We start from the raw sequence: 16,450 nt of genomic DNA on the forward strand, positions 1-16,450 counted from the left end.
ACAGAAAAGTAGTGTCCAAAATAAAACTATGCTGGGATTTTAATGTGAGTACTAAAGGAGTATGTCCTGAACACCTACATAATTTATTCTGCAATTACCAACGATGGATAAATGAGTGGGGAGAACAAAAGCGTGCATCAGGCACAGCTGACAAGTCTTCTGCCAACATGCAAGAGTGCATGGTAAAACCACGGTCACAGCACACATAGTGGGGAGGCTAAGCACAAACTGCCGCCAGATGTTGCAAGAACACACTGTGTTCTTCCAAAGCAAAATTCAATGTATCTCAGGCAATTTTTATTAAATTAAAAAAAATACTTTGAAAATATTTCTAGGCAAAAATTCAATGAATCTTAAAAATGTAAAACGTAGAGGAGGCCTCTTACTGTAAGCTTCTCACTTTCCCCTTCAGATGAGGTTCATTCATGTCTTTAGGAATTATAAAATGGACAAATGCTGACTGTAAGAGTTAAATGAGAAAGGTTGGCAACAGCAAAAGAATCCAACCATTCATTTATCATATATTTACTCGATGTTTGTCATTTGCCAAGCATATATGGTAGGCACAGGGTGACATAAAGAAAATATTTCGCACATATACACACAGACAGTTGAAGTAGTAAGAGAGGTTGAGAAATAAGAACTAATTCTTAGATAAAGGTAGGAGAATGTGGCATTTGCTTTTGCTACTTTACCACCTTTTCCAGTCTCCATTCTCAATGTCCTTCCTAACCGTGTAACAAATGCTAGAATTCGGAGATTGTAGGTAGCATTACGGTTGTGTTGCACTGTTCCAGACAGCACATTACTACAATGGCAACAAGAACCACTTTTCCTCCCACTACAGGGAATAAACAAACATGCAGAAATGTGGGCAAACATGCAGTTAACCTCTCAATTAACTGTTGATCTTAAGAAGCTGATTGAGAACATCAAGAAATGAGTAAGTAAGCTAGTGCCTGTCTTTATTCCAGCAGGGGGGAAAAAAAAAAAGCTGCTAAAATGCATATGATACTACTCTAAAAAAAAAAAAAAACCCACACAGGACTTCTGGCCCAGATGGAGGCATAGGTAGATATGCTTTGTTTCCTCACACAACCAAAACAAGGACAACAACCAATTAAAAAAAAAAAAAACAACCAGAACTGCCAGAGAATTGAACTGTATAGAAGTCCAACAATCAAGGAGTTAAAAAAGAAACATTCATCTAGACTGGCAGGAGGAGCAGAGACAGGCAGCCAGGGTGGAGAGGACATGCAGAAAGAACGTGGCTGACGGACCAGGTGGTCCCATATTTGCATGCAGATTAACTGGGAGGAACAACTGGGAAGCAAGACAGATGATGCAACCCAACGGTCCAGTGTGGGGAACTAAAGCCTCAAACCTCTGGCTGTAAAAATCTGTAGGGGTTATAGCACCAGGAGAAACACCCAGTCTGACAGGAGAGTCTGTTGGAGGGACCCATGGGGTCCCTAGAACATACACAAACTCACCCAACCAGGAATCAACACCAAAAGGACTCGATTCGCTCGTGGGTAGCGAGGGAAGTGACTGAAAGCGGGGCAAGTATTGAGCAAGCTGCATTGTTTGTTTCCTCTCTGACCCCTCCCCAACAGACAGCACCCCAAATGCAGGGATGTGGGTTGCCCCGACCTCGTGAATACCTAATGCTCCACCCCTTACAACATAACAGGTGCACAGAGACAAAGAACTCAAATGAAAGAAGAGATCAAAACTCCAGAAAAAGAACTATGTGACAAGGAGATAGCCAACCTATCAAATGCAGAGTTCAAAACATTGGTAATCAGGATGCTCACAGAAATAACAAAGTACAGACGCAAAATAAAGGAAGAAGTGAAGGTTATGCAAAGTGAATTAAAGCAAAATATACAGGGAACCAACAGTGAAGGGAAGGAAACCAGGACTCAAATCAATTATTTCAAACAGAAGGAAGAAATAAACATTTGACCAGAGCAGAATGAAGAAACAAGAATTTTAAAAAATGAAGAGGCTTAGGAACTTCTGGGGCAACTTTAAACATTTCAACATCCGAATCATAGGCGTGGTGCCAGAAGAGGAATAGGAAGAGTAAAAAATTGAAAACTGATTTGGAAAAATAATGAAGGAAAAATTCTCCAATCTGGCAAAGGAAACAGACATCCAAGTCCAGGGAGCTCAGAGAGTCCCAAATAAGTTGGATCCAAGGAGGAACACACCAAGATACATCATAATTAAATTACCTAAGATTAAAGAAAAGGAGAGAATCTTAAAAGCAGCAAGAGAAAAGGAGACAGTTACCTACAAAGGAGTTCCTGAAAGACTATGAGACGATTTCTCAAAGAAACCTTACAGGCAAGAAGGGGCTGGAAAGAAGTATTCAAAGTCATGAAAGGCAAGGGCCTACATCCAAGATTACTCCATCCAGCAAAGCTATCATTTAGAATGGAAAGGCAGATAAAGTGCTTTTCAAATAAGGTGGTTAAAGGAGTTCATCATCACCAAGTCCTTATTATATGAAATGTTAAAGGGCACTTATCTAAGAAAAAGATCAAAACTAAGAACAGTAAAATGAGAACAAACTCAAAACTATCAACAACTGAACCTAAAAAACAAAACAAACACAAACTAAGCAAACAACTAGAACAGCAACAGAATCACAGAAATGGAGATCACATGAAGGGTTATCAGTGGGGAGGGGGAAGGGAGAGAATGGGGGATGAGGTACAGGCAATAAGAGGCATAACTGGCAGGTACAAAATAGGCATGGGGAGGTAAGAGTAGTATAGGAAATGAAGAAGCCAAATAACTTATATGTATGACTCATGGACATGAACTAAGGGGGCGGGGGAGGGGGGGAACGGATACACGGTTGAGAGGAAAGAAGGGAGAAAAAAATGGGACAACTGTAATAGCATAATTTATAAAATATACTTTAAAAACATACAGGTAATACTACAAAATGAGTAAAATGCAAATGAACAGAAAAAACAACAAAAAGAATTTTTTATCACAACTCCCATCGAATCATCAAGCCTCTTTTGAGAATAAAAGCAGAAGTCCAGAGTGGCAGTTTTCAAAGTGTGGTACAAAGATCCTTGGGTCCTGAGGCCCTTTTAGAGGACCTATAAGGTCCTCCCTTTTCCAAATATCTATTACATGAGGGAAGAGTTTTTTCATATATTTCAACTAAAAGAACATCACAACAGATTAAATGCAAAAACAGACATAAAATCAAGCTATCTTCCATTAAGCCCAACGATGAAATAAGCAAAAATGTAAACCAGGTCACTCTTCACACTAAATTTGGTTTTGGGAAATACAGATAATTTTTGTAAATTCTTTAATATGTAATAGGCATATAAGTGTTACATTAAAATGAACTAAACAAACATTTTTTAAACTTATAATACAATAAATATCACTACACATAACCAACATAAACAAAAGCTCTTTGAAATCCTCAGTAAGTTTAAGAATGTAAAGAGGTCCCTAAAACCAAAAAATTTGAAAACCACTCCTCTAGAGTTTAAATGAAAATAAAGTAATACTACCACCCAGTGGTACACACCAGACACTGCAATATTTATATATAAATTGAGATCTCCAGATATTTAATAAATATCGTATTTACAATGGAAATCTACTTCTTAAGCCACTGTCCAAAATATATAACAAGATTCATTCTGTAACTCAAGTATGCTTTGACTTTTTAAACTGTATAGATCTATAAAAAATTTCATGCATTTTATATTAACCATACAAATGTATCTATTAAATACCTTAAAAACATCAGACTGATCTTGAAAAATACTAATCTAAAGCTAAGTAAATTTAATTAAATGGAAGATATTCTTCTGCTTGCCAATGCTTTCCAGTAACAGTGACAGTGCCAAGGACATAAATAAGTGTAAGGTGAAAATGACTATCTAAGTATATGGATGATGCCCTGGCTGATGTGGCTTGGTGGACTGAGCGCTGGCCTGAGAACCAAAGGGTCATCAGTTCAATTCCCAGTCAAGACAAATGCCTGGGTTGCAAACTAGGTTCCCAGTTGGGGGCATGTGAGAGGCAACCAATCAGTGTTTCTCTCTCATATCTATGTTTCTCTCCCTCTCCTTCTCCCTCCCTTCCTCTCTCTGTAAAAATAAATCAATAAAATCTTTTTAAAAATAAATAAAATGTAACCATCTCTTTAAAATAAATAAATACATGGATGTATAGCTACTACTACAGAAATGTATCAAGGGCCTTACAAGTACGTGACTATTAAATAAACAACCTATAATGAATGAAAATCTAATTCCATTTAAAAAAAATACATTTTTCCATCAGATATTCATTTAGTGCCAAAATATGTACATATCAGGTAAAGTGGCTAACTTAAATTCTACTTTAATTCATACTTTTTTGCCTGAGAAACATGGAATTTTCTTTGTAAAGCTTATCCTAAGTACCCATGATAAGAAAATAAATAGCCCTTACCCCAGTCCTGTTCATACAAGGCTTGGGAAAGGCACCATGATTCACTTATTGGCATGTGTGGATGCACAAAAATAAGATGTTTTGTGAGACTTAAGACTCCAAGAAAACTTCATTATACAAATTATCAACAACAAAGCACTTATACATGTGATTTTTATTATATAAGTATGCATAAATCTTACACATTAAATATATAAACTCTATTTTAAAGGTCCTTCAAACTCCAATAAATGCACTCCACTGAATGTCTTGGATATATCAAGCATATACTATACAAATGAATAAAAAAACTTATTTCCTGCACAAACACAACATGGCAATAAAAAGCAAAGAATGTTATAAGCTAACCTAAGTTTTTAAATGCAGCCAATTATATAAAACACATATCTTCAGCAAAGACAGGGTGCATGAAAGGGAAACAAACCTTACAAAAGAAGGTGCACTCTGGAAACTTTCCTAATCCAAGCAGAATATTTTATTCACCTTGCATAACTGTAAGCAAGAACATTTTAAAGGAAGGGTGGGAGGTAACGCTGGTGTGAGTTCTCTTTTTATACTGGCTTTATTTAAATTACTAAAAGGTAACTAAGAAAAAAGACTAAAAGTCTATGGGTATGAATTTACTCTGAAAAAGTTCAAATATGAAACAGGCTGTATCACAAAGCTGTTACAGTAATATTATTCATCACAGTGGAAAGAGAAAATAACCTAGACATTGATCAATAGGGAAGTGGTTAAGTAAATGATGTACATGCATTCGGACACAGCCATAAAATGTTAGTACTTTAGCAAATATAAAAGTACTTCTAATATAACGCTAAATGGAGAAAAAAGGAGCATACAAAGTTGTAAATATAATATGGTAAAATATGATTAACAATAATATAAAAATAAGGATTAGAAAAAAGACTAAATGGAAGTATTCCAAAACAAGAGGAATTGCTTTCATTTTCTTTTTTCCAACATTTCTGTAATATACTGTTACTAATAGCCAGGCAGCTACCCCGGCCTCCTACCCTGGTTAACACACACACACACACACACACACACACACACCCACACACACCCCCACACACACACACCCCCCCCCAACCCACCACCCCCACCCCACCCCCGACCTAGTGTGAAGGATATTAGTAGCATTAACATTCTGCACTGATGCTGCATTGAAGAGATAATATTCTAGAAAATTAGTAAAAATACCTACCACCCATAAATTACAGTATTATGCACTTAAGCTTAATCGCTAAACTCCAATTTTAAAAATCTTGTTACGTAGGAATGACTATCTGTTCTTAAGTAACACCTAAAAAGGAATACTATCAACAGTTCTAATAAAATACTTACGACAAATGTATTTATGTAATCCAATAAAATAAGTAACTTTAACAAGACTGATATAATATGCTTCAAAAACATGCCTAGCAAATACACTAGAAAGTGGAATAAATACTACAGGTTGATAGAGTATCCTAAAGTAGGCATGTCAGCATGTTTACATAATCTTAGTATTTTATAATAAAATTGTTCTTTTAGTAATAATAAACATTCAAATTTCCTTTGTCCTCCAACATATGGAAGGCATAATAGTTCATCTAGAAAAACTATGAAGAGCAGTGCAATAGAGTTGTTTTCCATGAAAAGTAGTGGGGAATGTAGTTGAAAAATTTTGACCTCCAGAATAAGTAAGCCAAAGAAATTAGTTACTTGTCTACTAATATCTACGTATCAAAAATTACTGAATATATCAGAGTTAAACTTTTTAAAGTTGAAAATACATTAGGAGAGTTTGTATTCTTTGGTAATTATTTTATATAGACACATTTACTTCTAAAAATCTTAACAACTGCAAGCTTTAATGATGTTAATGTTGCCTTTACATGGCCATCTCTTGTGCATTTAGCTTTTGAATTTTACCTCTAAGAGAAAGACAAATATTTAACAGAGCAACTAAATTCTCTAAGAACCAGATGATGTTCACAAACTATTTATGGAAATTTGACTTCCTTTCAAAGACCTTTTCATACTTTTAATACTATGTTGGAATTTTTCTGTCAATTGGCATATCTATTTCATATTTGAGCTAAGAACCATTTTATATTTGAACAGATTAGTTCATACTCAGCTAAAACAATTAGAGGAAATGCAGTTGGTGTGCAAAACTAGTTTTCATAACAGACTTAAAAGGCAGTTATCTTCAATGTGGAATCCAGTCTGTTACAACTTTCTATCACAGCCTTTAATAATTAGGGCTAGAAATAAAATTTTAAATATCTATAAAACCACAACTGTGATTCAAAGACTTTCAAAGTAAATATATATTAAATAACTTTCTTAATTCTCTAGGTAGCTAGTTTGTTTTTAATATTTTGATAGTGCTATTAAAGTTTCAATTTATATACTAGCAATTATTTACAAAAAGTTTTATGAAAATCATATTTAAAAACAAAAATACCTGTGTTTTGAGGAAGCACTATAAAGAAGACTGTATTTTTAAAGAGCTGTCTAGAATACTTATCTGGCAAATTTTTATCCTACCTGTGAATTAACTATATTTTTGTCTACCTTTTCATCATTTACCCCTTTCAACTTGAGTTATTTATGGGTTTCTAGTACCCGACAAGATATACCTCAATTTTAAAGGAAATTTAACTCCTTAAGCAGCACTATTTTCCCTTAACTGGCTATATTAGTCAACAAAACCAGTTCTAAAAATGGAAAGGCTTGGAATGGGAAGCTGAAACTACACATTAGTCTCACTAATTGTTTTTCACTGTGAGCAAACCTGTTTAACAATGTCTCACAACTCTCTTAACTGCTTCAAGTAAATCTTCAGAGATTATATTCTGAGAGGTGTTGTCCATTAACGTTCTCTGGAAGGACACTTTCTTAGATTTACCAGGAACAAATTCACTGGATAAATTCCCCAGCCACTTATCAGTGAAATTTAAGGAGATGGGGAGATACTTATGAAACACATTTGATGTCAACCACATACATCACTCATCCAGATCCATTCCCCTCCTTAAACTTTACCCTCTGGTTTCCTCATTTCTGAAACCACATCCTGGGAATCAAATCTTTACCAAATTCAAAGCTTTTTAAAGTCTTCATCCTAGCTCCTTCATTTCTGGAAATGCCTCTGATAGTCCCTCCAAAAGTATAACTTTCCACAAGTCCTATGCCTTCTTAGGTAACTTTCTTCATTGATTTCTTTCTGCCAAACTCCAGATCACTCTGGTTTAAGAGCACAGACTCTGGACTCAAAATGCCTGAATTAAATCCTGACTATACACTTACTCTCTGTGTGAGAATGTAGGCAAGCTACTTAACTTCTACGTTCTTAGGTTTTCTTATCTCTAAAATGAGGATAATAATAGAACCTACTTCACAGGAATTGTGAAAACAAGTACACACACAAGTAAATACAAGTGAAGCATTTATAACAGAGCCTTGCATAAAACAACTAAGTGTTGGCCACTGGCAGGAGTAGCAGCAGCAGTGCATGCGCGCTTCTGCTGTTACTGCACCTGTAAACTAATCTTTTAGAGAAATCAGCCTCTCCTACAGACTGAACCACAGGCTTCAATCTTAGGCTAATAACTCCTGAAAGACGCTCCACGGTCTTATTTCCAAATTCCTACAAGTCAATTCTATTTGGGAGGCTCACGATGGGTTCAAATTCTAAATATTTAATAAGCAAACTCTTCCCTTTACCCCATTCCTCAACTTCCCCATTTAGATTTCCTATTCTGACTTCACACCATTCATTCAGACTCCTAAGCCTGGAGTTATCTTAGATGCCTCCTTTCCTTCTGCCCCTCCGGATTTTTGAGATACCAAATTCTGTAGACTATTCTCTTCCTCTCCTTCCCATGTCCACAATCCTAGTCATGGTGGCCAAAGCACTCAATCCCTCAAACCTGGGTTTCTACTTTTGCTTCAAAGTTGGACTTTCCCTTCATTTCTTTTCTCCATAAAACACTACCTTCCTTACATTATGTTTTCCCACTACTGGTTTCCTTTTGCCTTGTACACCAAATCTAAACTCAGCTACTCACCTTTTAAGATATTAACAATCAGTTCTTCACAATCCAATTTTATTCCTCACATTAGCAAGAATGGTTTTCCATGGATTCACACGCCCACTATGGTCACTGTGCCCATTTATGGTCTTGCAGCATCTGAAATGTGTGCTGTCCCACCTCTCTGTTTAGGCCCTTTCTATTCATTTGAGGCTCACCCCAAAACTCACGTCCTCACTAACCGGAAGGCTCCAATTCATTGCACATCTCAACTTTCTAACATCTCTCCATTCTTCCCTAGCATTACTCAGTATTACACCTGTCGAGTACTATGCTGGTCTTCATACTTCACAGCCTAGCATTTACTGTGTCAAAACATAATATTATTATGCACAGCACTGAATTATTCATTATTCCTTTAAAAAGCAGATATCATCTTACGCTTTGTTTACCCAGAGCATCTATAAGGCAGCAGTTATTTAGCATGTACTATGTGGTGCCTAACTGGGAGTTCCAAAATTGTGAACCTGAATTCTGATGCTCCAAGGCAGTGGTCAGCACACACTTTCTATAAAGGGCCAGAGAGTAAATATTTTAGGCTTTGTAGGCCACAAATCGTCTCTGTCACATATTCTTCTTCTTTTGTCCAACTACTTGAAAATGTAAAAAGTATTACTAGCTGAGAACCCTACATAAATAGGCCATGGTTTACCAACCCCTGCCTCCTCTAAGGAATAGTTCAGTGTCTTATACAGCCTCTCTAGAGTTGAGCATTTCTATCAATATTTAACTAATTTTTCTAAATTTTGGTTGGGCAAGCACTTTACATGACTTTTGATCTCTATCATAAAATGAGTAACCCCTGAGTTCTTACCAGCTCTTTCAGACTTTTCTTTCTGTTCCCGTAATTCCTCTCCCTGGGTAGTCATCTGTTTGATGCGACTACGAAGTTGAGCAATTTCTTCTTCTTTGATCTCCAGGGTTTCATGCATCTGACGTTTTGTCTCTGCTATTACCATTCCCTAAGCAGAAGCACAGGCTCTAAAGTGTTTGCATAACAAAACTGCATCATGAATAGCCATATGAAACTTACTTTAAAAGGCAGAAAACAAAGTATTTCTTACTAAATACAGCATAAGAATTTTTTCCTTATTTCACAAACTGAAGTCTGTATTTTTCACTATATGCTACACTACCTACTCTAATAACCTTGGTTACCTAGCTTAACATGGTATTTACATTAAAAACTATTTTAACAGCCCTGGCTGGTGTGGCACAGTTGGTTGGAGCATCACGCCGTAAACCTGAAGGTCTCAGGTTCAATTCCCCATCAAGGCACATTCTTAGGCTGCAGGTTCAGTTCCTGGTCAAGGTGCATGCAAGAGGCAACCAATCAATGTTTCTCTCTCGCATCGATGTTTTTTTCCCTCTCTCTCTCCCTCCCTCCTTTTTCCTCTCTCTAAAATCAATAAGCATGTCCTCAGGTGAGGATTAAAAACTATATATATACTATTTTAATAGTAAGTTTAATCTTTTGAGTACTAAAAATATTTTCATTTAAAAATTTATTTTATAATCTTTCCCAAAATGTTTACTATAATTTTCCCTATCTTAGTAAATAGTTTATAATGAGCAAAATACAGCCTTTTGGAATGGCTCAGAGCCATCGTGAACTATAGTGAGTCTGTGCTGTAACATGCAAAGAGCCTCAGAGGCTGCTGCGGATGTAAGGTTGCCCTGCCACGCTGGATGAACCAAGGCTGTGGAAAAGATCTACCTGGCTTTTCTCATTCCTCTTGTGGCAGTTTATAGTCCCACCACTAATCCTTATTATGTCAGTGAGGACACTACATGACTCCAATTTGCTAATTGCTACTGTCTTCCCATTCTCAGATAATCTACACAGGAAACAAAGGTCACTAAGTCAGTCATTTGTGACTAACAAAAAATGGGGTGGTTCAACTTGTCCTTGAAAAATAAGATATTGTGCCCTGGCTGGTGTGGCTCCGTGGTCTGAGTGCTGGCCTACGAACCAAAGGGTCACCGGTAAGATTCCCCGTCAGGGCACAGGGGTTGCCCTGGGTTGCGGGCCAGGTCCCTGGTTGGGGGGCATGCGAGAGGCAACCACACATTGATGTTTCCCTTCCTCTTTTTCTCCCTCCTTTCTCCTCTCTAAAAATAAATAAAATCTTTAAAAAATATAGAAGATTTTGTGACAGGTATTTTATGCTCTTAAGAAAATTACTACCTCACTCCCACGGTTTATACACCCCTGCTTAAGGGTAAGACTCTTACAGATGGCTATTAAACGGAAAGATAAAAACCAGGCAAGTGGGGCATTATTATATAAAATTTCAAGACAAAATCTTTAGCCGTCAGTTTCTTCAAAAACCAAATCACGACAGAAAAAGGAGAGAGAACGAGGGCAGTGAAACCTATAGATTAAAAGACATTTTAAAAGTCATATCAATCACTTGCAATGAAAGACTCTTATATGAATCCTGATTCATGAAAACAGAAAAATAATGTATGAGACAAAAGAGAAAATCTGAAACTAGATCATTGATCACATTAAGGAATTATTAAATATTGTATGTGATCATGATTATATGGCTCTATTTTTTTAATAGAGCCACATATTAAAGCCACTTAATTAAAAAAAATTTTAAAGATATAGCCCTTTATTTTAAAGTACATAAAGTACTTATGGAAGAAATTATAAGATTTCTTGAATTTTTTCTAAAAAGTTGAGAATAATGGGGGTTAGAAATGTACATATGAAGATTAACCATGATGTTAACTGTTGAAGCTGGGTGATGGGTTCATAGGCATTCACATCATTAAATCTCTCTACTTCTGTAAATGTTTTAAGTTTTTCTTAATCAAAAAGTTTTTTAAAGTGGACCTTCATGCAATATATAGAACTAAATCTAGCAAAATGATATTATAGAATGAAAAGACTGCTAATACATTTCAACAGAGTAGCTCTGACATGTTCTTAAGTAGAGCTACTTAAAACACTGTAACTACAAATTAGCATAGTAAAACAAATGGGTAATAATGTGTATGACTGGGAGCTGCTTTTAAATAAGGACCCAAGAACTTAGAGCTGAAAGAGTCAGGTCAAAACTCTTTGCCCAGGAATTTTTCAGTTGTCATTGCCACCGTAGCTAAAGCTGCAGCTCCAACTCTAAATCACCCATCTCATTCTGTTTAGGCTAATTATACAGTAACACTTCTTTTTTAGGCAATTTCTCTGAAAGATTATTCTGTTTCCATTATATTTGAAAGACAGTACAGTCATCATTCACATTTAGCAATGCCTTAATTATATATAACTTTTCTCTGAAACATGTTATGTACTAAAAACAGATTTCCTTTGCAACAGTTAGTCTAATCTACAAATCAAAATACTGACCAGGATCCAGAAATTACAAGAGAATCAGTTTCACATGATTCTAATGCTAACAGTTATCTCAATCTAGAAATTAAAATAAAAAGATTTTTCATGGAAGCAGCCACAATAATTTTGGAAAGCAGAAATCTGAATGCTTCTGATTGCTTCCAAAGGTGAATTTTAGGGCCCCCTGCCAAATTTTAGTATCATAAGTATTTTTATTTTACCTTATCTTGTTCAAGCTGTTCAATTAAGTTCTTTGCATCACGTAACTGAGTGATAAGTTTAGTCTTCTCAGCCATATGAAGCTCCTAAAAATTTTAAAAATTTTAAAAATTCATTTCCATTTCTAATAAAGCACCTCTTCATATGAGAACAGTCTAAACATTCTATCTAATTTAGTTACTTCTCATAGTCTAGAAAGAAAGGACACAGGATGTCTCAGAAGCATGGTAAATGCTATGAAGCCTATGGCACTTGGGAGCCCTTGTCCATGCTGTCTATGGAGGAAGGGAGAAGGCTTTGCAGAGGAGGTGCGGGCCACGCTGGGGCCTGCGGATCTAGCTTCATGGGGCTACCTTAAACAAAACTCATTGCTCTTTTACCTTCATCTTCTCTAGCTCTTGAAGTCTTTCATCTAGTTGTTCCTGCAGTGCTTCTTTTTCACTTGTTAATAGCGTACATTGTTCCTTATGTGACTGAATTGTTGCCTTACAACGCTGCAGTAGGCTTTCTTGACGCTTAACTCTTTGCTGAAGTATTTCCAGTGTTTTAGCAGAAGATCCATCTCCAACTATTAACAATAAAGCAGCATAAGCAGGGGCAGTCAGTGAGGAATATAAGGACTCCCTGGGGATAGTTAATTCTGTTAGTACGCAGGACTGTATTCTTATCCCAACACTCTGCTATACTCAGAGCCAGATCTATAAGAGTGTCTTAGATCTCATCCCAAAAGGATTACTAAAGTATTCCTTTCAATGTATTCTAATCTCTTCCAGAAAAAGAGTTCTGGTAAGTACACCTTTCTCCATGTCCTTACAATGATGAATGAAGTTTTCACACCTTGAGAATTTCGGGGCCCCTTACAGGTTGGTTGTTCAGATAGATGGCTGCTCAGCACCTTACTGTGGCTCTGGCTGGACCCAAGTTTATCATAATCTCTCACAAAGAGCTGGTAAGTAAGAAGTGGAAATTTCATTGAATGTGTACCTGAAAGCCTCAAAGAGTAGGGAGGACTAGAAATGGAGTCTAAGAAAAGATTTAACTATTCTTTTACAGTTAGATAGCAAATAATAGGGCAAACACAGACATCTTTGAATGCAAAAATATGTAAAAAATACTACTTAAAAACTTATAAACAAACAATCACAAACTGCATATTAACTAATCTCAAGTGGAACTAACCTGTTTATATGAAATCTAACTATTGCTATCAATAAAACAGTGTAAGATAATAAATTGATTTCAATTATAATGAAAGTGTGAAGCTACTACTCACAGGCTTCCAAGTCTTAAAACAATTACTTAGTTACTTTCTTCTCAATAACAACAACAAAGAACCAAAAAACAAAAACTCTTGCATCTTTCTGGATCAAGAACACTTTACTTCTATCTCAGTCCATGTCTACTAGTTCACACCCTAGAGTCTCTCAACATCCTCCTCCAATTTTTAAGTTAACATTTTGACAGGACGAAGCTTACCTACTGCTTCTCTATCACTCTCTGTGTTCTCTTTAGGGACACCTTCAGTCTGTGGTTCCATCGGAGGGAGTGGTGTTTGGAAATCAACATTCATTGGGCCATTTCGTAACCGCTGTTTTAACAGAGAAACCTAAAAAAATGTGCTTCATTAGGAAAAAATGATTCAAACGAAAACATGGCAGTAGTACTTCCTTTAAAACAGAGAAGATAGAGTAAATTACATCCTTTTTGTTATAGTGAGAGAAAAAATTAAAATAAAAAGTTTATTCCCAATGAAGTTGAATTTTATATTTCTTATTTTCTATAACAAATTTGGCTAACTATAATATCCTAGTTAGCCAAAAGATAATAAATCAACAATTATCCTTAAAATTAACTGAGGAATAGCAGTTTTAAAAATAGGCCATTTTTAAAAACATCTGGAACCTATTACCTAACCCATCAAAACCTCTTTATTTTTCTTTATCCAAAAACTCCACATTCTTAATCTTTTACCTGAGTCTGGAGAACACTGATATGCTGATCCTTTTCCTCTAACGATGCATCAAACTCCTCTTGAAGATGTTTCTTTGCTTGCTGGTCCATTTGGAGCTCCTAAAACATAAAGGATTTTATAGATAGTTTTCAGCATAAAACAAAAAATACACACTTGAAGTTTTCAAAACTTAAAGACATGATCAATCCAGATTTGCATTCCTCTTAAGACAAAGTATCAGCAACAATAATTTTTAAATAATCAACATTTAAAACATTAGTGTTTACACCAGCAAATAACTTTGATCCTTAAAAAATACGAAGATCCAAGAAGTATATTTTGTAACTGCAATGACTGCTGAATAGAGAATAGAAAAATTACGTAAGATAAAAATAAAACTTTATCCTACTTTAAGACATCTCATTACTGTGCTACCTTATATTCACTTTATCCACAATTAAATTATTATATTCCAAACAGAGACACAATGGAGCCTTCCTCCTTCCGAAATATGAAAAAGTGTTCAACAGCCAAAATCAGAAACCCCCTCATCAGCAAAATAAAAAGGTTCAACTAGTTCATCACCAGACAGTAAAATTTCAAGTTCTGAAATGACTCAAAATGCTTCTTTCTTCAGGTCGTTAATGAGCTTCCCGGACTGAATCCAATGATCTTGGTCTCTGTGCTCCAGCAGTCACCAATAATGACCTCCTCCGTACACGGGCTTCCCGGGGCTCCCGGGCTCCTGTCTCGCACAGCGCCTTCTCTGCCCTTCCCCGCTTCCAGGGGTGTCTGTTCCTCTGGTCTCAGCCCAGTATCCTCAGTGCTTCTCCCTCACACTACTCCATTGGCATGCAAGAGATTAACTTCTAGAACATTTTCGATATCCCAATAAAACAACTCTATTTTTCTGGGATTCCTACTTTGCTTACCTCAAGTCTTCCTCTGACTTGATCCATCCTTCACATATTTGCTAGAAAGCTCTCCTCAAAAAACATTTTCAAGGACTTGTAAGAAACGCCCTCTTCTTAACACTGTTTCAAATTTACTAATTTTGGAAACACCGAGGCACTGACCGTCCTCTCTTCTCCACCACACCCACGCTGCCCAAGATTTCTAGGCCCATTATGTACTGTTTTCACTAAAGACTCCTGGCTTGATGACTTCCCCTCACTGCAGTAGTCTCCTGATGCTGGTCTTCCAATTAGAACATGTTCAGAATGAAGTGTTCACGGACCAATGGTGAAATACAAAACAGAGATCAATTAGAGAGCTTTCCTTAGATCCAAATCCTTCATGTAAATGGCTGAGAATATGTTCTTCCTAATGTTTTGTTATTAATAAAAAGTTTCTTTCATGAAATGGCAACAGAAGAATCTGGCTCCTTCTTCTTGATGTCCACACTTGAAAAAATAAAAGCAGCCCTATGACAATTCTCCTGTCCTCAATTTCTGGAAGGGAATGGGCATAATATTTCAGTCCATGAAACCCAAAAGTCTGGAAAGAACTGTCTTCCGTGACTTCTCACAAGCCAATTCTTTAGTCTGGTAATTCTGCCCATTTTCTTAGCAATAATGTGGTCCTTTATTTTCTTTAAAATTCATTTCTTCTAAATAATTTTCTATATTCCATCCACCATATTAGACTCTGTTACACAACATCCCTAAGAGCCCATAAAAATGCTTCAACTTACATCAGTTTTCAGGTTTTGAACTTTTTTTAAATACTCTAACAACTTAACTAAATCCTTTTTTAAAAAAGAGTGATGCCAATTACTGATTCTAAAGTCCAATCTTTTTTTTAACTTTTATTTATTGACTGATTGATTTGAGAGAAAGATAAAAACATTGCTCTGTTGTTCCACTTACTTATGCATTCACTGGTTGTCTCTTGTATGCATCCTGATCAGGGAGAACCCACAGCCTTGGCATATCAGGACAACATTCTAACCAACTGAGCTGGCTGACCAGTGCCTCTAAAGTCCAATCTTAAAATTCAGTTATCTTACTAACGGGGAAAAATCTGCATGTTACCCACTTAGAGATGAAAAAATATGTTCGGTATTTACCATCATCTCACAGTTTATATATCAACCTCAATCACCCAAACTACTCTGTTAAAACTGTAAGCCTATGGGAGAAAAGTAACTCTCTCAGAAGTCTAAATAAACTGTAGTTCCAGTTTAGGTTTAAATCACTAAAGATTTTAAAAATATTTCCAACTTAGTTTATTTGGTAGTCCTTCTGCTTAAACTACTTAAACTGCTTAAACTAACCCCTGTTCAAGTCACAAGAATAAGATACAGAAGTGAAATGTAATTAGAAGCTTTTTAACAAAATAAGAAATGCCTCTATGATATTACTAAATATT

General features: G+C 36.1%; 1 protein-coding gene across 5 annotated transcripts in view; it reads right to left on the bottom strand.

The window, feature by feature from the left end:
• The window catches only part of GOLGA4 (golgin A4), a 90,260-nt gene that overhangs the window by 41,443 nt on the left and 32,367 nt on the right, over positions 1 to 16,450 (bottom strand). For 4 of the 5 annotated variants that reach the window (XM_054595236.1, XM_054595237.1, XM_054595234.1 and 1 more), the window contains 5 exons: positions 14,101 to 14,199; positions 13,606 to 13,735; positions 12,510 to 12,697; positions 12,132 to 12,215; positions 9,382 to 9,529 (listed from right to left, as the gene is read on the bottom strand). In XM_054595236.1, the coding sequence (XP_054451211.1) occupies positions 9,382 to 9,529; positions 12,132 to 12,215; positions 12,510 to 12,697; positions 13,606 to 13,735; positions 14,101 to 14,199 (649 nt within the window). The remainder of the gene's footprint in view (positions 1 to 9,381; positions 9,530 to 12,131; positions 12,216 to 12,509; positions 12,698 to 13,605; positions 13,736 to 14,100; positions 14,200 to 16,450) is intronic. The other variant, XM_054595235.1, reaches the window with a different exon arrangement.

This window comes from Pteronotus mesoamericanus, unplaced genomic scaffold, assembly GCF_021234165.1.
Source record: "Pteronotus mesoamericanus isolate MK-2021 breed Mesoamerican mustached bat unplaced genomic scaffold, CSHL_Meso_final scaffold_54, whole genome shotgun sequence".
NCBI lineage: Eukaryota > Metazoa > Chordata > Mammalia > Chiroptera > Mormoopidae > Pteronotus > Pteronotus mesoamericanus.